The sequence below is a fragment of the Denticeps clupeoides genome, chromosome 18, assembly GCF_900700375.1.
Source record: "Denticeps clupeoides chromosome 18, fDenClu1.1, whole genome shotgun sequence".
NCBI lineage: Eukaryota > Metazoa > Chordata > Actinopteri > Clupeiformes > Denticipitidae > Denticeps > Denticeps clupeoides.
In genome coordinates this window covers 14,820,789-14,846,337 of record NC_041724.1, presented here as the reverse complement: position 1 = coordinate 14,846,337, position 25,549 = coordinate 14,820,789, and the positions used below count along the sequence as shown (strand labels likewise).

Sequence of the window (25,549 nt, the reverse complement as noted above, 5' to 3'; positions counted from 1 at the left end):
GTCTCAGGCTCTTCCTGTTTCCCTTTTGGCTCGCTTCCTGCCCACATCAGGCAGATTGTTCCTGTGGGATGGAGAGGAAACTCGGAGAGTTCGGCTGTCCCCTTTCTCACAGGAGGGCCTTGTTCTACCCCCGCATGGTGGAACTGTGCAACCTACAGTCCTGGTGCTACGGCCACACTCTCCCCGAGATATATAATTCAGGTTTTGTTTTTTCCCCCAAGTGGCTTTTGTCATGTTCGGTCGTGGCAGACATGTGATAACCACCCTGAACACAAACACCCACTGTGCAGGAGCCCATGTCACCGCATTCTCTCTTCCTTTCGTGGACTAAATACATTCTGAGCGCTTTAAAGGTAGTTTCACGCACACCGGCCTGTCGCAGTAGTCGCGTTTTTTTTTTTTTTTGGGGGGGGGGGTACCGGCTGCGGGTCAGCTGTTGCGGGGGGCGGCGGCGTGAAAAACAGGCGCGGGCCCTTTAAGAGCCGCGGCGGACGCGCAATCAGCGCCGCTTCAGCCCCTCAGACGCGACGCGGCGCGGCTTCTCCCGGCCGCTGCCCGCCGCTCCAGTCGAGCCCCGCCGAGCTCCGCCGCTCCGGTCGAGCCCCGCCGCTTCCCGCCGCTTCACGCCGCCGGAGGGAACGCAGCCAGACAGAGACGTAAGTAGCGCGACTTTGGAGCCGCGGGAAGTATCTTCTGCGCTTCTGCACCGGGCGGAGAGGAGTTGAGTTGAGTTGAGTTGAGTTGAGTAAATGAAAGTCTTTTTTTTTTTTTTTTTTTTTTTTTTTACGGGAATGTGGTCAGGTGGAGTCCCGAATGAAGGAGTAGTTGGCTGGGTGTCGCTCCGCTCCGCTCGGTTCGGATGTCAGATATCCTGTCTGTCCGGTGGCTTTTTCTGCTCTGCTCCCGCTGGAGCATTAAGGTCGGAAGTAACTGCAGCGATTTGGGCGATTTAATGAAAAACCAACCAAAAAAATCATGACCTGACCGGTGCAATTGCAGTGCCTTTTAATTTCAAACACGGTAAGTGATTATTATGCCAGAAATAACGATCAAGTGATAATGCAAAATAGTGTTATCCATAATCGGCGTAATATCAGTAAATGATGTGGTTCATTGATCAATGAATTATTATTGTTGAAATTGGTGATATTAGTGATATCGAGCATGCCCTGAGGAGGATATAATCTCTTGCATCAGTTTTATCAAAAGAAGAATCAACATCACACTCGTATCTTGTTTGAGTTTATTTAAAAAAATATTAGAGCAACAAGTGAATCAATAATTTGTAAAAAGATAATTTTGCTTTATGATCTGTTTTGTCACGTCATCGATTGGAAAATTGACCGAAAAATGGCGTCACCTGTTGTGCAAGCATGAGAGCAGGTGTCATAGTTCAGTGTTTTGTGCCTTTAAAACGTGATTTTCAGGCCTGATTGATCATGGGTGATACCAGTTAAATAAGGAATGGCATACATTGCCATCGACAGACACTTTTATGTATTGAAGTGTAATTTGGGGACGTCTAGCGTCTTATTCACATAGAATTATGGCACACTGGAATAACAATAGTGAAGTGCTGATCTTGTCAGAGGAGGTTTTATGGCGGACTGTGGCTATTATGAGATGCAAATGCTTCCAATAGCGAATCAATATATAAACGAGGGACAAATGAACATAGCCAGTATTGAATAGCCCTGCAGCCAGGTTGTGAAATGCATAATTCTAATTCAGTGGAAGGGCACAGTTTTCAATGTGATAACAATTTAGCTGTTAATAACACCAATGCAATACTAATATGTAGCTCAGAAATAAAATGTCATCAATAGATTGCTTAATAGGTGCATTTGATTTGTTTTAAATTTGACCTCTGACCACGTTGTTGTATTGCATTGGCACCCAAAATGTGCAAATTTTCACACGAAATCCGAAAGCCGTGGGGAAATTGGTGGGCTGCTGTTGCTTTGGAAGGGACTGCGCGTGTGGCTTTGGCTGCAGCACCGTGTCCTCCGAGTACGGAAATGTAAATGTGAATCGGGGCCCAGAACATTACCTCACTAACACGTTGTGTCATCTCTGCCCGAACCAGCGCTGAACAATGTCACATTGTGTCACACAATAGTTCTTCACTGTTATTTATATACAGCCCCAGCGCCCTGCATCCTAAATGCCGCCTTGATTTCCCTCCCGTTTCACAAATTGCTTTTGACTCTCCAGCTTCCACTAATTGTTTTGAGACTGGGAAGCTGGGAAGTCCTACCAGAAGGTTCCTTCCCCCCTACACACATACTTTAGCTTCAGCAGGAGCGAGTAGTCAGCAAAACTGGTGGCATGCTTAAAAAAAAAAAGTGGTGCTATAGTAATCATTGTATTATTTCAACCTCATTTCTGATGAGGAAGAATGGAATCAAAAGGAAGTAACTGTCTTCAGAATAAGAGGCCATTTGTTGCCCCATCTCTGAAGCAAACGTCCAGTTCCTCACAGAATGACTTAAACCATGACTGACCGTAACCGAATGGTTGTGGGTTCAAATTCCGAACCAAGGTGCCGCCCCCACACGCTGCTCCCTGGGTGCCACATGGTCAATTAAATACAGAGGACACATTTTGTTGTCCTCTGTGCTGTGTATGACAATGACAAAAACGGTCACTTTCACTTTCGCCCACCTCCCAAGTGATGAAACGGCGATTAAGAAAAATCTTAGGTGTGTTTGAATTTTATGCTAAATCAGCAGTGTCTCCTTGACAGACTGGCATCCATTTGGCATTTGGTTTGAATGAATGGTCATGAAGCTCTTGAAGATGGTTCCGTCCTCTTGCTTCTATTCCATGGCCTTGTTTATCGCTGAGCCGTATGAACATGGGCGGAGTTATCTCTTTTCCTCTGAAGTGGGAAGAGGGAGGTGTGATGGTCCTGCCTTGCAGGGGCTGAATGACGGCTGTTTCCTGCGTTTGCTCCGGCTATCGCAGAACACAGATCGGCCATCCTGATAAATGCTGGGTCCGGTCGAAAGCAGATTTCGTAAGACCCTTGTTGAGCATTGTTGCTTTTTTTTGAAAGATTGCGTGGTGTGTGTGTGTGTGTGTGTGTGTGTGCATTCTTGCATTCTTTACATTTTATAGAACAAAACTGAAGATACAGGATCATGAAATAACATGTGAGGTTATGGAATAAACTGTTATGGAATAAACGCTTTCTCAACTCGAACCCAAGAAGTCGATGGGATGTTTCCTAATAGGGACAAATTATTGTAAACAAACCAAAAATATTTCAGTCTCTCTTTGATGGCAGCATTTCCCTCCCTTTGCATCTCTCCACCACCTTAAGTTATGCAGCAGGGACTGTCTTATCACTCATGTTAATGAGCATCTCATCAAGCGGCTTAGAAAGTGAAAGTGAAGTGATTGTCACATGTGATGCACAGCACACGGTGCACACAGTGAAATTTGTCCTCTGCATTTAACCCATCACCCTGAGTGAGCAGTGGGCAGCCATGACAGGCGCCCGGGGAGCAGTGTGTGGGGACGGTGCTTTGCTCAGTGGCACCTTGGCGGATCGGGATTCGAACAGTCAACCTTCTGATTAAGGGGCCGCTTCCTTAACCGGTAGGCCACCACTGACATTAGTGAACAAAGCAGCTATGAAGGTAAAAAGAGGCGACCCTTTGGGGGGGGGACATATTCTTCAAACATTCTCCTGAATAAACATGTACGTTTCTTGCATTGGATTCTACGAAATCCAAAATCTTAGTCTCCATAACGGAGTAGGTGCGACCAAATGTTTGACTTCGTCAAGATAACTTTTTTTTTTTTTTTTTTTTTTTTTTTTTTTAATTAAAAGTTTCTGCAATTTTCAGCTATTTTCTGTCTGTTGGTCCCTGAGCATCCTACAGCCATCGACACCAGATTTTGGTTTTCTATCACGTTGATCAGGACCTTTTGCAAGAATTGTGAAGCTTGTGCAGCTGCAGTTGCAACACTAGATCATTGTGTTCGTTTTAGTTAGCTGACTTTTCATGTAGACATGCATTTTTACATTCAGCTGGCCTTTTATTTATCTGTCAGAATAGCTCCTGGGTAATTTACTCTGGAATTTACACATTTCAGCGAGTTTCTCCCAAAAGGTTTGTCTCTTGGGTGAGTCCTTTTTTCCTTGGAGCTGATTTTTGGGAGAAACTCCACAACGATGTCTGCTGAGGCTCCTGTGGTGAAAGGGATGTCCACCGTTTGTCCCTGTCCTCAGGGCTTTGGCTTCTCCATCCATGACTAGGATCACCATGAGACATGTCTGGTCTGTCTCAGAATTGTCCATGCTAGGCTGGCGCTGTCCCGGCCAAAGTTGTGTGAGTTCTGTTAATACGATGCTTCTTGGGAAATGCCAAAGGCCATATAAAGTGTGACAGGTTTTTATTTTTTTTAAGGATTTATGGGATTAACACAATGATTGATTTCTATACTTGGGGAACGGGAGGGCATAGTCATACCTCCAGGTAACCCGTGGAAAATGAGGAACTGGGTTGAATGTGTATTTAAGTGTGAGAAATTCTGTTAGGGGAAGAGAACTTACTGCTATCAACATGACCTTCAGTGTCGGTCACAGCCGCAGCGAGAACGCAGCTAGAAACGAGTTTCTGGTCCTAGCTGGGTTGTTGTTGGCCCAGGAAGGTCCATCTCTGTGGCTGTAGACTTCCCATGAATCCACTGTTTATCAAGTCAACACTGGTGAAGAGAGATTATATTTGAAAAATGGAATATTTGAAAGAAATGCCAATGCTTCACCCCACAGGGAAGTCAGAAAATGTACATTATGGAAGGAAGACAAGTTCAAACGATAAGTAAAAAGAGGGACTTGTGATTGGTTGTAATAAACGGGAGGCTTTAGAATCAGTATTAGATGTACCAACAGTCTATTATAAGAAATATATAAAAACCAAGCATTATTTATAGGCCATTCTGTTGCTTTCCTTGTCGTTATCTGAAATGAGAAACCTGAAATGCTTCCACGCTTCAGGTCTAAAAGTAGAATCTGTAGCATCTGTACACCGATATCCCCGCCCTCCGCCCTAAAAGCCAAATCCTCATTCAGTTGTGCACGCACAGTGGACGTATAATCTGTGGACGGAGTGGAACAAAAATATAATGAAGCAGCATTTATGAGCTTCTACTCGTGGGTTTAAACACGGCGGCGCTTGAACGTTTGGCTGTGACTTTGCCCATTCGTTTAAAGGGGTGCCTTAAATAACTTCCCGGGGGCGTAACCATAAGGGTGCTGAGTGGCCTATGAGATATCTGACCTCCTCACATTTGCAATATTACTTATATTATTACAGATCTCACCATTTGAGAGCGGGGAGATCATGTGCTGTGGTCATTCTCATAAGGCTGAATTTTTTTTTTTTTTTTTATTTGTTTGAATTTTACTAATTATCTGTACATCCTCAAATTAATCTCCTCAATGTTTTAATGATCTGTGTCGAAATTTGGACGTCAGAAACATCTTCACTATTGCTGCTAGACGGCCGGCTTCTTTTTTCCACGCACCGTGCTAAGTATAGCCTGCAGCCATTCAAAATACACGAAATGACCCGACGTTGTATTCTGGTCGCCTTTGACTAATTCGGTGAGTGTGTGGCCACAGCCCGGCTGCTGAGGGACGTAAAACAAGAGTTCCCACTTACGCACGAAACCCTCCCTTTTCTCCCCTGCCTCGGTGCTCAGGTCGCAGCTTATCAGAAGCCTTCAGCGGCTTCCTGCCTTCACTCCGGTGGATCACCGCGCAAGAGCCAAAGGTGACCGCACAGAGCGCAGACAAAGGGAAGAGCAGGATGTGACTCACTGTCTGCCCTCCTGGTCTCATCCTTCGCTACTGACTGCTGTTGTCTGGCGTGGGCTGGACGCTGAGGATTGGGGTTAATTGCAAAGGGAAACTCAAGATAAAATCACCGTGTGACCACCATCAGGCCCAGGTCGTCCAGTGTTGGAGGAAAGGACATTTTCTACTCTCTTACGAACCAGAAGGCCACAAATCACACGATCAAATCCACCTTAATACCCCGAGGAAGACACTTAATCCTGAGTGTCTCCAGGGGAACTCTCCCTATATGTGGAATGTGCTCCCCGCCCCCCTCCTTCCTCTGGACAGGGCTGGCCCTGATGCTGCCTTGAATGAAGGTGTAGGGCACTCAGGCCAGGAAGTATGGTTTGGGAGCACAGAACGTTTTCAGGAAATGTCGACGGGGTGAGGCGTTGTACAGCAGGTGGCCCCCATGTTCCGCTCCACCCAGTTAGTGGAACTTGTCAAAAACTTGATTTGTTCATCTTCTTCATGATGAAAGGTTTTAAAAGGTTATCCCCGTGTGAGTGTATCTGGTATTATCAGCTTCTAGTTAGCTGGTTTTGGTTTAAATTGGACTAAGTTGGATAGAATAAATTAATCATATTGAAGAAGGTGAAGTGATTGTCATTATGAAACACTACAGTACAGCACACAGCGTCCACTGTTTTTAAACCATCACGCTTGGTGAGCAGTGGGTGGCCATGAAAGGTGCCCGGGGAGCAGTGTGTGGGGACTGGTCTTTTAACTGGTCTGTTTCCTCACCCGCCACAGCCTATTAATTAATAAAATTAATCAATTTATTATAAATCAATAATGGTATAAGAGGAAGACTGGAAGTACTGAGTTGATATGAGATTGTGATTAGTGGTATCCATTTTCCCCCCATTATAATTGCTGTCTCTTTTTTGTCTCTCTTTTTATTCCAGGGGACAAATATGCAAACTGTCCTGCATTTAAATGTGTGAATATATGGACAATTCAATCGACTGACTTAATATGTAAAATGTGCAATACATTTTTTTAAATTTTTTTTTTTCTCTGCGCTTAATATTTACTCACAAATACGTTTCAACTGGTGCTGTGTTGTATTGCCTTTTCAGTACTGACAGGCCATTTCAGACACAACAAGGCTTGTCTTTGTCATCCATGACACCAGCCTTTTTTTTTTTTAAAAAGAGGCAGGAAGCAGGGTCATGAGCCTTTCCAATGGCTTCTAAAACATCTTCGATCTTTAGTGGTGTTCAAGCGGTGATAATGTAAACACATTGTGAGTGATTTAAACAGTGTGTGGTTGGGGAAAATATTTTTCCTGGTCCTTGAGTAAACTGAACGTGTCTAATCTTCTAATTAAGTACATGTTTGATCTGTTTCAGATGAAGAAATGGTTCCTCATTCTACCCTTGTCCAGTGTTCCCTCTGCTCTGCATGCAAGCCCATGTGAGCTATGGCTTCAGTGGATGCATGCACAGATGTAGAAAGTCTTTTGGCCGCCATTCATCTTGAGAAGTACCTGGACCGCTTCAGACAGGCTGGAATTCACCAGGCTCAGGACTTCTGCCATCTGGACAATGAGGCTTTGACCGCTGTGGGTGTGACTGCCACAGGCCACAGGAAGCGGATCCTGAGGCTGGTCCGGGAGATCGAGCAGGCCCGCTCCACTCAGAAGAGGGGAGTTTGTCTGGACCGCTGTCAGTCAGAGGTCACCATTCACACAGTGAGTCCTGTGGGTCAATCTGGGCGGGAAGAAGTCTCCTCCCCTTCCTCCCCGCAGCCCTCCTTTGAGATCGTCCGCAACAGCTCCGTGCCCAACCTGCCCTCGCAGCTAACAAACAACGATGCGGTGAAGCCGGTGCCGAAACCCAGGACTGTGTTTCAGAAACACCGGGCGGAGGCTTCCTCTTCAAGATCACTACAGTCCAGAAAATCTTCTGAGGAGTCTCTCTCCTTTGCTGTCTTGGAAGGCTTTTGTCCTAAGGACTCAAATACAGACACTGTGACCCCTATCCAAAGGTTCACTACCTCCACCTTGACCACAGAACCTGTTGTCTTTCCACCGCGTGTACCACCCAGGCTCCGCCAGAGGGTCGTAGTGAGGGGCACGTCTTTACCCAGCATGGAGGAAAGAGACAGCCCTGGTACTCCACCCATGTCCTGCTCCCCGGACTCCCCTCATAGCAGCGAGGGCTCTTCCTTCGGCTACAGGTCTGCTTCTCCCCACACCCCTACCAGCTCAGGCATGGAGATGGTGTCCAATGAAATCTACTGCGGCACTTTAGCCGGCTCGCCAGTCAGCCGCTGGACTCAGGCTATACCTGTACCGCCTCCTCGCCAAGATACTAACAAGTCCTTTGAAAATAATGGGTAGGTTATTTTTTTTTTTTCCCAGCTACATTTTAATTGCATTGCTCCCAGGGCACAGGGTTGCCAATCTGATTCATGGAGGTCTGGAGTGGGTGTAGGATTTCGCCGTGAATGCTCACTGAGCCAGTCACCATGGTGTATAGGTTTGCAGTAGCCCAGTAGGTAACACACTCGCCCACGAACCCCTGCGTAGGCACAATTCAGTATGGCAACACGTGACATACACCCAATTCAAACTGAACGAGAACACTCACTGTAAGCACATGGGATGATAGAAGGCCTTGGTTTCTTAAACGCATTTTTTTTTTATCTTCTTTGCAGCACTTTAAATAATAGCTCACCTGAATCACCCAAACCATTTGGTAAGTTTAAGACCCCCAAAAAGACATTTCTATCTTTATATTAATAGTAGGAAACGTGTGTTGTAAATCTAACACAGATGTTTGCACCTCTTTCAGTGGAAACGTCTGAAGACCAGGATGATATGATCAGTCCTTACTGTGAAACTGTTTTCCATGGAAAGCGTCAGCATCATTTGGAGGTGAAGCGGGTGCTGAGACTGTATTTAATATGTGACGTTCTGGTCTGACTTTAATCAAGTGTTACGATTTATTTCTGTGAAGGCGGAAAGGACCAAAAGCGATGAAAGTGTTGGGTCTAAGAAGGCAGAGGAGCTGGGGTAAGAACTGCAAGGGTAAAATTATTAAGAAATGTCTTTTCCTTCATTGTCACGTTTCCCAACCCATAGACGGGGACATGACAGAACTCTATTGAATGCTGTCAATCATGGACCAGGAACCGTTTTCTAAGGGAATCTGATATGGGTACTTGTAATCACTCAGTTATTGAGCTGAATGAGGTGTGATGGAACATGGAAAGATCTAAGATGTGCAGGACTGGTGCCCTCTAGTACCCCTGGTTTTGACTATATAAAGAAAGGATCATATTGGGATTATTAACATTTATATTTGAATATGGTCATCATGTGGTCTTGTATAATAACTTTTGGAGACCACAAGGGGGCAATATCAAATCCATAGGTATTGAATGAAGTACCATTATCACCTGAGAACTTGTCCAGACAGCCATTGTGGTTTTTCAGATTATTGATTCAATAAAAAAGGCCTCTACCATGTTGAAAATGCAATTTTTTTTTTTTTTTTTTTAGCAGATTCCATTATTATTGCACCTGTCTCTGGTATGCATATGAGTTGTATAATTCTGTATTCCAAATCCTTTGCTCAGGACCACAGTGCAGTCTTGGCTGAAGCGTCTCTCCAGCTCCCTTCACCATGACTCCCCAGGCTACTGCACTGTTGGAGAGACGTCCTCGCGTACCTTCTCCCTGCCGTCGCACACAGCCTACCCCAGTGAGCTGGATGAAGACCAGACCATCTCCCCCTACGCCAGCTACACCTCACTCTCCAGCCAGTCAGCGCCGGTTATTCATGGCTGGCTGGATAAGCTCTCTCCTCAAGGGTATGACCCGGCGGGGTGCCTGATGTCCTCAGTATCTTCCTCCTCAGTCTCCTGCTGCCTCTTCGTCTCTCTCACTCTGAGGAAATGCTTGTGCCTCCTGTCTGTCTTCTGTGCATGGTTTGTCTTCTCTCCTTGGTTTGTTGTCCTTGAGCTGCTGATGCATGTTGTTCATAAATGCAGCATAACAGAACTACAGATAATATAGGCCCTTGTTTTACTGTGGAGTGCTATATGAATTCTTTTATTTTTTTTTTATTTCCGTGCCTAGGAACTATGTCTTCCAGAAGCGCTATGTGAAGTTTGATGGCACCAACCTGATGTACTTTGGCTGTGAGAAGGTGTGAAGTTAATCTGTGACATATTAGAAGAAAAACAGGGTCCATCAAAATGCCACTTTCATCACAAAAGGCATGTTTGTTTTTTTTGTTTTTTTCTACAGGACGCTTACCCCAAAGGTGTGATTCCTTTGGCTGCCATACAGATGGCCCGGACAGCCAAAGACAATAAATTTGAGGTTGTGACCAGCCACAGGACATTTGTCTTCCGTGCCGATAATGAAGGTGAACATATTGCTCCCAGTCCTCCCAGTTGTGGGTTATGTGGATGTGTCCTTATTCTTCATCCCTGCTGTTTCTCCCATCACAGCCCTGAGGAACAAATGGTGCAGCACACTGCAGGAAAGGGTGAAGGAGCAGCTGGTTTTTGGCCGGCCACGCTTTGGACATGGCAGCCACTGCCAGAAGAGTGGCTTCTTGGAGCTCAAAGGAACCAAATCCAAGATCTATGTTGCCATTAATACAGAGCAAGTTTGGTTGTACAAGAGCGAGCAGGTAATTATGGTCCCATGATATTTACTTTTATTCCTTCTGCCTGTCTAAGGGACATGCGGGCTCAAACTGTTGACTTTGTGGAAGAGCTTCGTTTCAGTGTCTCAGACTTTGTGGTTTTCTTTTTTACACTGAAGTGCTTCAAGAACGGCATTGGGATCACTGTGATTGAGTGCCGAGGTGCCACTATCAGAGACAACAAGAGCAAAAGCTTTGACTTTATAACTCCTTATAAAACGTTCAGGTAAGCATTCTTAATCACATAGGGGCATACATATGTATAAGAATATATCAGATTCAGAACTCAACAAAAAATTCAGATCTATTGGCATGTTTGCTTTGGGCATGGTCCTGATAACATTATAACAGGGATGGTCCTGTGATGGTGCTGTGAACAAGTGCTATTATGAAATTAGAGGTGAAATGGAGTATGTTACATTTCAGTAATCAATAAAGTCACATAATATCAGATAGTTTGATTAATCTGCTTTAAACGATCCAGAATAAGGATGTAGGATGAGTGGTCTATAATCACCTGGTATTCTTCCCATTAATTTGACTATTTTTAAGTTAAATATTTCTGGGTGAAATAAATAATGACATCATTTGTTAATTATTTCTTTGTTTATGCTGATGCATTCTAGATACACATAGTAGATTGTTTTAAATATAGTTGGTGATCCTCATACTATGATTTATATAATGGAAGTTTAAATTGTATTTTATAATGTGAAACACTGCAGTTTCACTGCTGAATCGGAGCGGGAGAAACGGGAGTGGATGGAGGCTCTCCAGGAGGCCATTGCCGAAACCCTCTCTGATTATGAGGTGGCCGAGAAGATCTGGTCCAACAAGTTTAACAAGGTCTGCGCAGACTGCAAGGCCATTAATCCAGACTGGGCCTCCATTAACCTCTGTGTGGTCATCTGCAAAAATTGTGCGGGTGGGTGAGACTTAGATGATCAGGCCAATTTTTTTTTTTTTATTTTCCGGAGGCAAAGCAAATAACCCGTATGTCCCAGATTAGCCCTGAGTGTGTGCTGTTTCCGTTCTTACAGGCCAGCACAGAAGTTTGGGCACAATGGTTTCAAAAGTCCAGAGTTTGAAACTTGATACGAGTGTTTGGAGCAACGAAATTGTGCAGGTAAAACCAGGCGGAATTGTGGGCTTTTTATTATGTCTTGTATGTATGTATGCATGCATGCATCTTTTTATTTTTGTAGTATTGAGGGAGTATCTAGCATGGAAGTGGCTCTTTCTGAGTACTCCTCAGTTCCTTGTAGTGTGCCTGTGAATGAGAATTGAGCTCTGCTTTTTTGTAATTTTGACATGGTAGAGTAAAACTTACCATGTGTTCTGTGTGCAAACAGCTCTTTATAATGCTGGGCAATGACCGGGCGAATGAGTTCTGGGCAGCAAGATTGATGCCTACAGATGAGCTTGACTGTGACGCCACACCAGAACACAGGCGGGAATTTATCACCAAGAAGTACCGCGATGGCTGCTTTCGCCACCCGCACCCCCAGTTCAGCAGCCAGGAAGAGCTCCTCAAGGTGGCAGAACCTACATTCACATACACATAAAATCTGTATTGATATCTGCCATTATTAAACATTTTATAGAATTTTTTTTTTTAGAATTCAAGACATAGATTTTTTTTTTTAAAACACAGACATGCGTCATAAATAGCTTTCCCATAGTGCAGTCCACCTGCCCCAGAGCAAATCCTGCTGCATTTCATTGGGAACAGGAATTGAAAACTGTTACTGTCTGAAATATATTTAGATTGCATTGGGTTCTAAATAGAGGAAGCTGTTTTTCTGTCTTGCATGAGCATGTTTAAAAAAAAAAAAAAAAGAACGCTCCCAGTTGTGCATTGGACCACAGACCGCATACTGCGCACCACAGACTCTATATGTGTGCCATCATTCAGCATACTTTTGTTTGAATAAACAGAAGTATGCGTCCTGTTTTCACTTGGAGGAAGCTTTGGCTGAAATGAGATGTTGTAACCTCCCCTCTACTCACTCACTTTCTCACACACACACACACACACACACACACACACACACACACACCTACCTACAGACAATTCAGAGACTCTGTGAAGAAACCTGAGAACCCAGGGGAAACCTGCATCAACACTCCACACAGCCAAGGTCCATGCCGGTATTCAAACTCACAACCATTCTGTAGCCCCGCACCTCAGTTGACATCTAAAATTCTTTGCTGCATGCATGACGAACCTTTTAAGCTTTATTTTTTTATATTTATTTTCATATTTGCCCTTGTAAAAGTGTAAAAATGTGCACAGCAAGCTTCATACAGGAGCTGCCTTGGTCACTGTCCACCGTTCCATTGCGATGTACCATCTTTTTTAAGTTAGTGTACTAAGTGAATGATTACAATTGTGGACATCTTAAAGCTCTGGTTGTCTGTCAAATGCTGTAAGATTGTTTGTTTGTTTTCTTTTCAGCTTGATCATGTGGGTGAAGTCAGGTCATAATTTTCAAATTATGACCTATATAAGGACATGTGTCTGTTCTTACAAAATTCAGCTATGGCTTTTCAGTCCAGTGTAGTGTGTGTCTCGAAGTACCCAGTGCCATGCTCTCTGTTCCAGTCCTGAATTTTGGGCATTGTAGAGGATAAACTTGTCCCTCTCATGACACTGAAGAAACCGTAGGCTTTTGTTAGGGTCACAAATATAGCTTTGTCCATCCCAGCTCACAGATCGAGTGGCTTTTTGTTCCGCTTTTCCAGCAATGGAGTGAAAGCAGTCCTTTTTACCTGCAGGCCATGGCAGGCTGTAGAGTGCAGGAATGGACATTTGCACTAGTAATAAAAATAAAAGCCTTTTAGAATAAGCATGTCCTATGGTTCTGGGCACTCACTGATTCATTTGCTGGGTGTGTGTTGGGGCATGTGTGGCTGTTCCTCCAGGCGCTGTGCACTGCAGTGACCGAGCAAAACCTGCTGAAGACGGTCACCCAGATCTTTGCGGAGGCAGAGGCCGCTCGTCTATCTGACGCTAATGGACATGACAAGAACCTGTCCCTGCGGTACTTGAGCCCACAGGTCACCTCAGGTAAGATCCAGTGGCAGTTAAAGTGTCAAGGAGGATGGTTCTTCTTAAGGGCATTTTCATTTTATTACAGGAACACTCTTTTTGATGGATTTTGATTTTTTCCTTTATCTCTTTACATGTTTTAATAATAAAATACAGACCCAAGCGTGTATGACGAGATTATGCAGCCAGTTCTGTATTCTGGTTACCTCTACAAGTCTGGTTCAGTGAACAAAGGCACATTATCCCGCAAAACCAGAGAAGGTAGGTGGCTATGTCCTGGCACCATTTTTTGGCTGCAGTTCCACACTGGGGTTGATTTCAGAACAAATATCTGCTATTTGATGTTAAACAATATGTAAAAATGTCTTTCTTATACCTTTGAACTGTGGTGTATTATCTCCTTCTGGAGTTATTAACTTGTCATGTGGTATGTGTTTACATGTATTTGGTAATATGACCTATAACATTAAATTTAAACTTTAAATAAGTAAAAAAAAGTCACTCGTGCCCCCTACTACAGCTTACCTTGAAACATTTTTATTATTTTTATGTAAATATGTACCCAAGTAAAAATACAGTAGTCCTGTTCTCACAGATTTCCAGAAGTACTGGTGCTCTGTGGAGAGTGCCATTCTCTTCTATGAGTCAGACAGATGCCACGAGCCCAGCATGAAGATTGAGGTGAAGGACATCATCTGCTTGGGAGTGAGCAGACCAGACTCGTCCAGCAATCAGGGTTTCATTGACCGGTACATTCAGTGGGCTTCAATGATTTTCATTTATGTTAGTTTTTTTTTGTTGCATGATTTAACAAATGTTCATTGTGGCATTCTTTATGGTTCTCTTTTTTTTCAGGTTCCGATATACCTTTGAATTGTACTTGACATCAGAAAAGCTCTACCAGTTTGGACTGGAAACCCCAGAGGCTTTACACAGCTGGACAAGAGCTATCGGGAAGGTGACGTGTGTCTTGTTTTCTTGAGAGATATGGATCTGAATTCAGATAGCATTTGTAGAATGGCAAAGTATATTGAATAGTCCTGTTGTTCCCTCTGTGCTCCTCAGGCCACCACACCTCTCAGCTGCCACTGCCTGTTGGCACGGGAGTTTGAGAGGGTGGGCATGCTGCGATACAAGGCCATGTTGGACCCTCAGCAGTGGAAGGAGGGCTTCTTTGTCCTGCAGAAGTCCAACCTGTTCATCTGCCCTAAGAATGATGGCGCTGCAGAGGACATAATCAACCTGAAGCGCCTGCAGGAGCTCAGTGAGTCCCGGTGGTAGGAATAGATGCCTGAGAAAGATCCTGGATGTGCTCTGTTCACACTATGCATGTGTTTTGGTGTTCTCAGGTACAACATCTGAGACTGAGAATCATGAGAAAAGGGATGTCCTAACGCTTGTTGAGAAAGGAAGGTGAGCAGTGCATTCTCATGGATTTTTCTTTTTATATTTACAGCATTTATCAGACTCCCTTATCCAGAGCGACTTACGATCAGTAGTGACAGGGACAGTCCCCCTCTGGAGCAACTTGGGGTTAACTGTCTTGCTCAGGGACACAATGGTAGTAGGTGGGATTTGAACCTGGGTCTTCTGGTTCATAGGCGAGTGTGTTACCCACTCCAGGCTACTACCACCACTTTTTTTGTTTCGGATTTTTGAAATTGGATTTCAGAGTTGTGCTGAAAATAAGGTCAAAACTGTTTTTGGGTGGCTTTGACCTGCATGAGAGAAGTCCTTTGTTGGCTGAATTTAAACACGTTCTAATGCTGAAATGATCTTGCTAGGCTTGATGATGTTGAACTAATGAAACATGGAACAACAAGGCGTTGATTTCTGTCTCTCTTTGAAACCGAAAAACAAAAGAACATTAGTTTCAAGCACGAGAACATTAGAATTGGGGGGGCACTTTTTTTTTCCACATATATGAAAAACCATGAAGGTTTTAACTTACAGATTTGAGTGCGATTGTGAAAAATGCACCTGAATACAACAACTTTGTTCTACATTTAAAGACGAAAAAGTCTGATTATTAAAAATGGCACAAGTGGGGTCTTGTTTGTTAATTGTGAGCATACGTTTTTGTTTGAATTGGTTTACATGTGCAATGAACAATATATGAACTGATCCTGTGCGGTTTCAGAACACTGCATTTGCAGGGTCTGGGCCGGACAGACCTGTCGCTGTGGTACGCAGACATCCAGAAAGCAGCTGGTGGGAAAAGCAACACTCTGAGGGACCAGCAGCTGAGCAGAAATGATATCCCCATCATTGTTGACAGCTGCATTGCCTTCATTACGCAGTATGGTGAGTAATGTCTGCAGAAGTGTTGAGTTCACTGCCCTTTCAGTGTTCTTTTTCAGGACCAGTGTAATTATGGTCCATTTTTTTTAAAAAGAATTTGTCAATTCCACATTCACTGCTGGTTGGCACCTACCAATAGAAACAGACAAATGGGGGGAAAAAATGTATGTGCCGTAGACGTAGAGCTGCATTATTCTGCAAAGATGCACAAATGACTTTCAGGTATGAAGGAATTAAGTTGCAAAAGTTTCGTCCAAATTCCGAGACACATTAACTGTTGAGGGAAACGTGGGTATCAGGAACTTCAGGTATGTCCACATCGACCACTACAACAGTCCTCAAACATGGCAGTCGAACTGTGTAGAATGTTCACTGTTGTAGTCCATTCATTGAGCACTTGCTTTTACTCATGTATTTAAAAAAAAAAAAAAACATCTAAGCAGTTGGGAAAATTTAAAATTTCACACTCATGGTAGGGGAATTATATGACGTCACACCAGCCAGAAAGTTAAGTCTACAAAAAGTACTAAACAGGCAATCAGATCAGTGCCTTTCACTAAAATGCCACGGTACAGGATTGGACCAACCACTGGGGTGAATCCATGATCTTAACTGCACTTTTTGCAGCACGCAGGATTTTGCCTCAGCAATGTTGTTCTATTGAAGCTGGTCAGACTTCACACCGAAAGCTGGTTTATTTACATATCTACAGATTACACTCTAACAGTCTAACACATATATCCAGATGTTTAAATAGTGGTTTCTGATGCAAATTAGCATGTTATAGAGGACAGGGAACTTCCATGCAGTAGTGCTCTGCACTCTCTTGTAGTTTACCACTTGTGACTATAAAGCCCGTGGTAAGTGGGAGTAATAGTAAAATAATGTTGTTTCATAGGCTATGTCTGTGACCTTCTCACCTTCATGCTTCAGCTACCTACTTTTTGTCTATTCTGATACAAAGAAAAAATATATATTAAGGCGCTCATTGTTCTTCTGTTCTCAGGTTTGGGACACGAGGGAATATATCGCAAAAATGGTGCCAAATCCAGGATCAAGTTACTGATGGATGAGTTCCGGAAGGATGCCCGTAATGTGAAATTGAGGATTGGAGACAATTTCATTGAGGACGTAACTGACGTGCTGAAGAGATTTTTCCGGGAGATTGATGACCCTGTTTTCATGGCGGATTTGCATCGGTATTGGAGGGAGGCTGCTAGTAAGTTCAGAAATGTAATAATTTTAAGACCGTTTTATTCAACGCTGCAATTATGCCACAAAACAGTAACATATATGTAACATTTTGTAAATATAATGTAATTGTAAATCATTAAGTAAACTGTTTTACTTTTGTTATTATACGTTGTATGTTGTATTGCTTGTTTGAAAGGAGTTCATAGTTATCATTCTTGCTGTGTTCAGAGATCCAAATCAAGTCTCAGCGCTTAGACCGCTATAAGGAGCTGATCCGCAGTCTACCCCGAGTTAACAGGACCACCCTGGCTGCTCTCATCAGCCACCTCTACCGGTTGGTGCCCAGGGTCCTTTGTTCAGTTCTCCTCAATTCATGTACTGAAGCTACATGGAGAACATTGGCAGAGGCCAAGCGTAAAAGAATAATTGTTTCTCTTATACCCAATGTTGTGTACTCAGGGTCCAGAAATGTGCTGACCTGAACCACATGTGCACCAAGAACCTCTCCCTGCTGTTCGCCCCCAGTCTCTTCCAGACAGATGGTAAAGGGGAGCATGAGGTGAAGATAGTGGAAGACCTCATTGACAACTACCTGTATGTCTTTGACGTGAGTAAACGGCTCTAAAATTCAATTCAAGTCCAGAGATGAGAGGTGGGAAAATGCTGAAAGTCTGTTTGGATGTTAAGATTGATGAGGAGCATCAGACCCAGATTGAACTGGAGATCAGTCTAATCACCAGCTGGAAGTACACACAGGTATGAGAACTGTCACACCATTACAAAAGTGACTTGTCAGTGTCACGACCTTGACATGACATCACACACCCTTGGTTCTTATCCGTCTCAAAGCTCTCCCAGGCAGGGGACCTGATCATTGAAGTGTACTTGGAGAACAAGATACCTGACTGTTGCATCACTCTCAAGGTGAGAGGACAATGATTTATGTTCTGAAAATCCAATGTACTGCAGCCGCAAATCCAATGTTACTACATATTTTGGCCACATGGTGGCATCAGTTCAATGGTCATACCCCAGTTTGTTAGTTGTGTGCCATTCATTTGAAAACGTTCAGAACAGAAATGTAGCATCAGTCATTTTTAGGTACTATGAAAGTCATGTTTTATCACTTGGTAAACATGTTTGACCCTGGTAATCGTGAAATGAAACAGGAAGTGGAGCAGAGTTCACCACCCTCATTTGCCAAGCACTGGTAATGGAGTATGTCACTTTTCGTGTCACTTTTTAAACCAATTTTAAAGTACAATTCTTAGAAACACATTTAGTAATACATTTTATTTATTTTACTTCACATGTTCACTGGAGGGGCATCATGCATTTTTGCCCATTATAGTAACTGGATCTCTGATGTGAATGTTCTGACATTCTATACAGGTATCACCCACAATGTGTGCTGAAGAGCTGACCAACCAAGTGTTGTACCTGAGGAATATTCCAGGCGGAGAGAAGGATGTGTGGATGACTTTTGAGGCCATTGAGGATGGAGAGCTGGGTGATTATCTCTATCACAGTCTATCATGTTTAAAATGGAACATGCAGCATGCTTCGCTGTCTGTTCTGAACCCAAACAAGGCTCTTATTTATTTATTTAGTTATTTAAAGAATATGCAGAAGTTCAGAGAACTGGACATCTATGAACAGTGGATTTGTTGCAACATTGCTCGTCTGCAGGTTTATAAAATCAATGAAACTCTGTCTCTTTGTTACAGAACGTCCTCTTCATCCTAAAGAGAAGGTTCTTGAACAGGCCTTACAGTGGTGCAAAATGGCCAACCCAAGTTCTGCCTACCTTGTGGTCAAGAAAGTTCCCAAAGGAGAAGCAATCGATATTTTTACAGGTTCGGTTATGTGGTTTAGATGATACATGGAGGCTTTGGCCAAGTCCGAGTTCAATGGGGGAAATTAAGCTCATGTTCAGCTCATGTTCACCTCGTACTAGGCCTGCCTGATAGCTCCATCCTCACCCTTCTTCTCCTAACATACTGTTTCTCTGCTCTATATGTGGCACTGTGTCTCTCCTCCACATCTAAACATCTAACTGTAACTGTTCCTCTAATGTAGTCATTCTTAATCCTGTCTATCCTCGTCACTGTGCGTGTGTGTGTGTGTGTGTTAGAATTATCATTCTAAAAAGCAACAGAGGTAATGATTTGACATCTGCAACATTGTAAATGGCCCGCATTAGCATAACAAGACCGGGCATTACAATCGTGTTCCTTTCTTTATTCTGAAGTGTGAGATCCTTTAGGCTCACTGACTCCAGTAGCCTTGTGTGTTTGTGTTTTCTTGTTGTGGGGTCACAGCCTACAAGTGTGAGATTGTAAAGGTCGGGGTTTTGAAGTGCCGTGAGGAGCCACCCAAACTGCTGCAAGGGAACAAATTTCAGGAGCGGACGTTTCAGATCAGGGACCACAAGCTACTGCTGTTGAGGGACAGGAAGGTATGTCCTGATCAACCAAAAAATGTCAATTAAATGAAATAAGAAAAAATCTGGCCACACTACACACATTATCTAATCTTTTTAAGAGCCCTAAGTCAGAAAAGGAGTGGTTGCTGAAGACTTTGAAGATTTACATTGGTATAAGAAAGAAGCTTAAACCTCCCACAAGGTAAGATGTTTTTATGTCCTTATTAATGGTGTGGAATGAAACTGACGTATTTAAATGAATTTGATCTGTTTCAGATGGGGCCTTACCGTAATGTTGGACAAGCATCAGTTGTATGTAGACATTACTAAGTTAAGGACTAAGTATGAACTATTTAGATCTGAGCTATTTTCCAAATATTTTTATAGGTACCTGTGCTGTCTGAACGAAGCCGAGCTGTGGGACTGGATGTCAAATTTACTCAAAGCCAAGGTACCAACCGGCACGAATTCAATTTATTCACTTATTCATGTCGAGCGATTATGCAGCCTGTGACATGGATCGTGTAGATTTAAGGAATATCTATTCTTATTTTTGCTTTAGAATGATGACCTACGGCCTCCAGTGCTGAGACGTCACTCTGCCTCGGACATTTCCAAACAGAAGTTCGGCACCATGCCCCTGGTACCCATCCGTGGGGAAGAAAGTAACACAAACTCTACCATGCTCTCAGCCAATCAGACTCTGGTACGGCAGCTTTTCTCACAAGTAAACCACTTTAGAAAAGTGAATGTTACTCAGCCTGCTATTGTTCTGTTTCTGCAGCGAAAGCTACATGCCAGGAGGACTCTTTCAATGTACTTTGTAAGTATTGCTGCAGAATCACATTCTTTTTTCCATGTTTTTTATTTTTTATTTTTTTCTCCCCTTCGTTCATCTTTTGAATGACCACTCTCAATCAGTTTTTTTCCAATAAAACGTTATATAATATGCAGTCCACAGTCCTTTAGTCCATTTTACTGAAAGAATTTAATCTGATTGGACCTCCCATTTCTGCTGGAAGCCATCGTTTCCTGCTTTGACAGTATCAGGATGTTGACTTGAATGTTTGAAGTGTAGACAACAGGATGCATGGGGAGAAAGAATTGTTCCAGTGTATTGTTCCGAGGCTGTAGCCTTGAGGCAAGGCTTGGAGGCTCAACCATTTTAAATTTGCTGTCTCTACTACCCAAGTATGCTGTCTCTACTACCCAAGGTTTTCCCCTTTTTTGCCCCCAGTACCTGGGGATGCTTTTCCTTAAAGTAGTCAAATTGTGAATTTCAGTTTTATATCCCTTTTCAGCTTTTAAGAGCCGGACTGAATGTTCACCACAAACTCAGGGCCTTTCAGCACAACACGGATAATGAGAGGTGGTTTGTTTAAAACCAGATAATAAGATACATTTTGAGTATCCTCTTGGAATGTAATATAAGATAAAGAACATTTGAACATTTCAGTTCTAATTTGTACTTAAGCAGTAATTAAGTCAAAAATAAATTTTATCAGCTTTTCTCGCAAATACTGTATATGTTGTGTTTTGTAGTATTATTCTAGTTCTAGTTAACTTTTAATGGAAAAAAAGCACCTTCAAACCCTACTTAAAAAAAATAAAAAATAAAGTCAGAAGTTGTGTTTAGAAGCTTATTTTGACCTTATTCTGTCTGAGGAATTGAGGGTTTTAATAAAGCTGTTGCAGCATTTTGCCTCTGCCACCAGAGGTCCTGAACATAGACTTCACCTCCCTCTTAAGCGACTATGCGACTTATCCTAAGGGCCAGTGGGGTAACTCTTCAATCCTATAAATAAATGCACACACACACACACAAATAAAAAGCTCTCAAATTTAAGGATATGCTTAAAAAAACAGCAAATTGTGCAGTTTGCATAACCATGGAAAACGAGTGTCACGTTGACATCTACGATAAAAAATGTAAATAAGATAAACATTCAGGCCAAACAAAATTTAGAAGATGTGGATTATGAAAAGTACATGAAACTATTTACAAGGAGACAGACACAGCGGGGTCCATTTTTTGCCCTGTTCCCTTTGGAGCTGTATATTGTAGGTCATCTGCTCAAGCAGATGAAGGTGGTTTGTGATGTTAATGTAAAGAATGGTTGTAGGGCGATTTTTCTGAAGTCAGCATTTCCATTTTCCCAGCTGCTAATAGGAGGTAAGCATCATCCCCAGTTTTTATTTTCCAATAATCCTTTACACATCCTTACAACAAGCATGGCTGGCAAGACCAGAGTTTTCTCCACAGTCTCTCCTGCAGACTAGCTGAGTTCCAGTATATTTTTTGATTTCTGTTTTGGAGTGATTTTTAAGCAGCAGATTTTTCCTGCAGAAGTCCTTCCATGTCCAGGAGTTGGTGGAAGAAGGCCTATAGCCAAATGTCCTCAGATATGATCATGCTCAGCTCTGCTTCCCGTCTGTGCTTCCCGTGGAGTCTCATTCATTCATTCATTCGTTCATTCATTCATACTACCATGGTATAGCCTGATTTAGAAGCATTTTTAAACTCGCCACTAAAAGGCTAGTTAAATTTCAAGATACTGATAACTCCATATGGTTTTTCCTTGTTTTATCTGGGACTGGCAAATCCCACTCAGTTTGTAGCTCTGCACTTATCGCCAGGTCGAGAACATGTTCTGAACACGTGTAAATACAGAATATACATTTTTGTACCTCATTATATTGGCAATATCTCTGAGGTCTCTGTGTGGTATGTATGTGTCTTGAAATTTCTATTTCTGATTTTATATTTTCCAGTTAAGCATTGATTGCTACCTGTTTCCACAGCCCATGAAAGTGCAGCAGGACTCATTTGAAGAGCGACCCGAAAGCCCGGAGCCGCTGTACGAGGAAGTGGGAGACTTTGGTCTGCAAGTGCTGAAGTCACTGGAGACGAGTTTTCGATCTGGTGGCCACGCGGAGACACTGGAGGTCCCTGAGCGGCCAATACGGCTGGATATGAGAAAGACCGCCTCGCTCGACCGCGACATCGGCGGCCCCAGCCCTATGCGCTCACCGTGCAGGGAAGAGAAGACACCGGTTCACCTGGCCGTCTCCCTGGACTCCCTGGGCCAGGAGGTGGACCGCAACAGCGGCTCATCGCAGCCTCTGGTGTGGCAGGGCCGGGGGAGCGCCTGCAGCCCATCGCAGGAGCTGCTTCTGCAGGAGCTTTCCAGCATCTTCGCCCGGCAGCCTGACGAGTGCGACGTCCCAGTCGGGTCCCAGCCCTCACCGCGCGATCCTCTATGAACCAGTCTGCCCACAAGTAACCAAATCAGCAATTTTCTCATTACATGGCCTTCCAAAAATATTTGGTAGGATTCCACTCTCTGGAAACATTAGGGGCTCTATAAGAGGTTCTCTTATAACTTGACTTTTTGACCAACATGCTAATGTGCTTCATCTACTAAGGAACACTTCTGTGTGACAAAAGGGATCTGCAAGCGCCTAAAAAAACATTTCAGACATTTACTGACTTGCTCAGTGTCTTTAGGAATCACAATTTTTACCCTGTGGATTTGACTTAAGCTTGAGGTTTCTTCTGCTCAGCGTATGCCGTAGTCATTTGCACTGGTTTGCCCAACTGGGACGAGTCCTGGCTGGAGGAAAAAAAGCACTTGTGCTTGTGGGTCGTACTATAGTCTATGTCTGCGTCTGCTTCCGGCTCCATGTAGCTTTTTAACTGAACAGTTCATTTTTTTTTTTTTTTCCCCAAGTTTTTGTTTCTTTACTCACTAAATCACTAAATTTCTCCAAAAGGGTTTATGCAGTAAATATTTAATGATGTACAATTTTTAATGATGATATGAGTCATAATTTTATTTATTATCATTAAATATTATACTTAACTTATGATACTTAAACAATTTCTGAACAAAATGTTTTTAGAAACACTGAAACACTCTTGCTGCCATGATTTCTTTTTAACAGTAGGTGGCAGTGTACACTTGCGTCATTACTGTAACAGCCTGTCCCATTCCCCCAGCATGTGATGGGGATTTATTTTTATCTAGAAGGTTCTTTTGAAGATCAGGTGTCCATCCATGTATTGCTCATTTATACCGCCAAGCCAGCATTTCCATCAAAAAAAAACAACAACAAAAAAGCATCCCGGTTGCTATACATTTTCTGTGCTGAAATGACTGAATAAAGTAATTGTGGCTTTCCACCATTTCCATCAGTCACATTGTAGCATAAAATCCTCACATTCCATGTATATATTGTATATTGTTATTATCGAAACACTCATATTTTCACGATTTGCTTCATTTTTATTGTCCAGCATTGTGTTTCTGAGAGATGTTTCAAAGACATAAATACTTTTTTTAAAAGTTGTGAATTTGTTGACTGTAATTATTGTCACAGAGTTGAAGCGTGTTGATCGCATTCTCAAATTTAAAGTTTGTCAGAAATGAAGGAAAAAAAGAATCCCCCCTGGATCAGTGACGGATATCCGCTCCACAAGAACTGCTTTAAAGAGTAATCTTATTACCTAAGCCTTTAAAGAAACACCTCAAAGAAAATCCCTTTGGCAGCGATACACTTCGCTGAGGATAATCTGGACCGAAATCAGATATGATTTAGGCTCACCGTATTGCGTTTGATATATTAAATAATCTAACAAAAAAAACTAACTATTTCTTACAAGAACTTAAACTGACTTTATTTTCTTCATTCAAGTAAATAATCAGACTCAAATACAATATTCCTCAGAATGATGCAATAATAATCACTAACTTTTTAGTCTTCAGCAGGGCATCAGATCCTCTACAAATATTTAACACGACCTAAGCAAATGATCTATTACAGGTGCTATAATCACCTGTAATAGTGGGAATAATTAGCTATTAGTGAAATATGCATTTATTAAAACAAGCAAATATTGCTCGTTGGTAGGTTCTCTTTTCAACTGATATAAACAGATGCAAATGTTAAAACATTTCGACTTCTTCAAGTAAGTACATAATATATTTATTTTTTTCTTTACTAGATTAGATATGATGAGAATCTAGGAGTGAACACGTCAGCATGCAGGCAACGTAATAATTCTACCCAAGTCTTCTGCCATGACTGTATTTGTAGTTTTAAAAATGGATTTATAATTGTATTTTTTTTTTTTTTTTTTTTACAGTTTTTGGGACCACAAAAAAATAGTTAAATTCTGAGCTCATGCTCTTGCTGCTTTGTGAGGTGGGAGTTTGTTGGAGGGCTCGGCAATGAGAGAGAGGCAAGACCCGACAAGAGCTTAGGGTATTAAGTTCATTCTCACTGCCAGTTTGTCACCTTCCTGCTGCCCTGGGCCTGCACTCCCAGTGTGGTGCTGTGCTTTGTGGCGGCTGATTCACTCCACTGAGCAATCAAAAGAATGGCCGGCAGGAAAAATATCCCCGGGCGTGTAGACTCCGTCCCTCCGTCTCTTTCGTGCAGACCCCCCTTCGACAGGCGCAATTTATAATTTTGTTGCCACTCTCTGCCTTCATCCCTTCATTATTCAACATGGAAAACTAAAGTTCTTCTTTTTTTTTATAACTTATATTTCCAGAAATATTTATCACTTTACGTTGTTTCTGCAAATAATACAAATTTAAAATGACTGAACAGAGGGCGGTCGCTGTGCCTTCAGTGACCGAACTCACGGTGTAAGCAAACACACACATTGTTCTCCCTGCCTGTGTCCGTCCACCGCGGCCTGAAAGGAGTCATTAAGCCCGCGGTGGAGTGAGAAGTGGACTCTCTAGTCATACGGTCCTCAAAAGGGATTCACTGGCGCGTCTTTGTAAACAAGGACCCTCGGCTTCTGAATTCAGCCGGGACTCCCACACCCATTTGACTGTACCTTGGGGGGAGGGGGGGGGGGGGTGTGTGTCTCACACTTCAAGTGTCTGGCCTGGTGGAGCAGGGGGATTGAAAGGGGCGAAGAAACCACCGGATTAGCACAGACGTGGATCTGGTTTCAGTCTCTAGGAAGGACTTACTCTCCGCGAGTCACCATGACAATTGTGAGTAATTAGGGACTATTGTCTGAGTGGGGTTTCTTCAAAGAC

The 25,549-nt window shown here is 42.9% G+C and overlaps 1 protein-coding gene across 1 annotated transcript; it reads left to right on the top strand.

Moving 5' to 3' along the window:
- Positions 1 to 515: 515 nt before the first annotated feature.
- arap3 (ArfGAP with RhoGAP domain, ankyrin repeat and PH domain 3) lies at positions 516 to 23,840 on the top strand. The gene is made up of 34 exons (XM_028960588.1): positions 516 to 656; positions 7,207 to 8,194; positions 8,516 to 8,556; positions 8,653 to 8,735; positions 8,818 to 8,873; positions 9,440 to 9,790; positions 9,942 to 10,011; positions 10,113 to 10,233; positions 10,319 to 10,503; positions 10,638 to 10,744; positions 11,244 to 11,443; positions 11,559 to 11,644; positions 11,871 to 12,053; positions 13,444 to 13,588; positions 13,727 to 13,831; positions 14,166 to 14,319; positions 14,426 to 14,528; positions 14,636 to 14,834; positions 14,920 to 14,983; positions 15,711 to 15,874; positions 16,878 to 17,090; positions 17,294 to 17,399; positions 17,525 to 17,672; positions 17,753 to 17,821; positions 17,915 to 17,989; positions 18,458 to 18,575; positions 18,793 to 18,921; positions 19,387 to 19,523; positions 19,610 to 19,692; positions 19,767 to 19,802; positions 19,878 to 19,941; positions 20,053 to 20,196; positions 20,275 to 20,313; positions 22,293 to 23,840. Exons 2-34 carry the CDS (start codon positions 7,278 to 7,280, stop codon positions 22,752 to 22,754), a joined length of 5,157 nt encoding a protein of 1,718 aa, XP_028816421.1. The 5' UTR covers positions 516 to 656; positions 7,207 to 7,277; the 3' UTR covers positions 22,755 to 23,840.
- The last annotated feature ends 1,709 nt before the right edge of the window (positions 23,841 to 25,549 follow it).

What these genes read in the sequence shown, in the direction of transcription:
- arap3 (XM_028960588.1), top strand. Translation starts at nt 7,278, where the DNA reads ATGGCTTCAGTGGATGCATGCACAGATGTAGAAAGTCTTTTGGCCGCC. An exon ending in ATCCCGCAAAACCAGAGAAG is followed by an intron (nt 13,832 to 14,165) that starts GTAGGTGGCTAT and finishes CTGTTCTCACAG; the next exon opens with ATTTCCAGAAGTACTGGTGC. An exon ending in GAAGCGCCTGCAGGAGCTCA is followed by an intron (nt 14,835 to 14,919) that starts GTGAGTCCCGGT and finishes TGGTGTTCTCAG; the next exon opens with GTACAACATCTGAGACTGAG.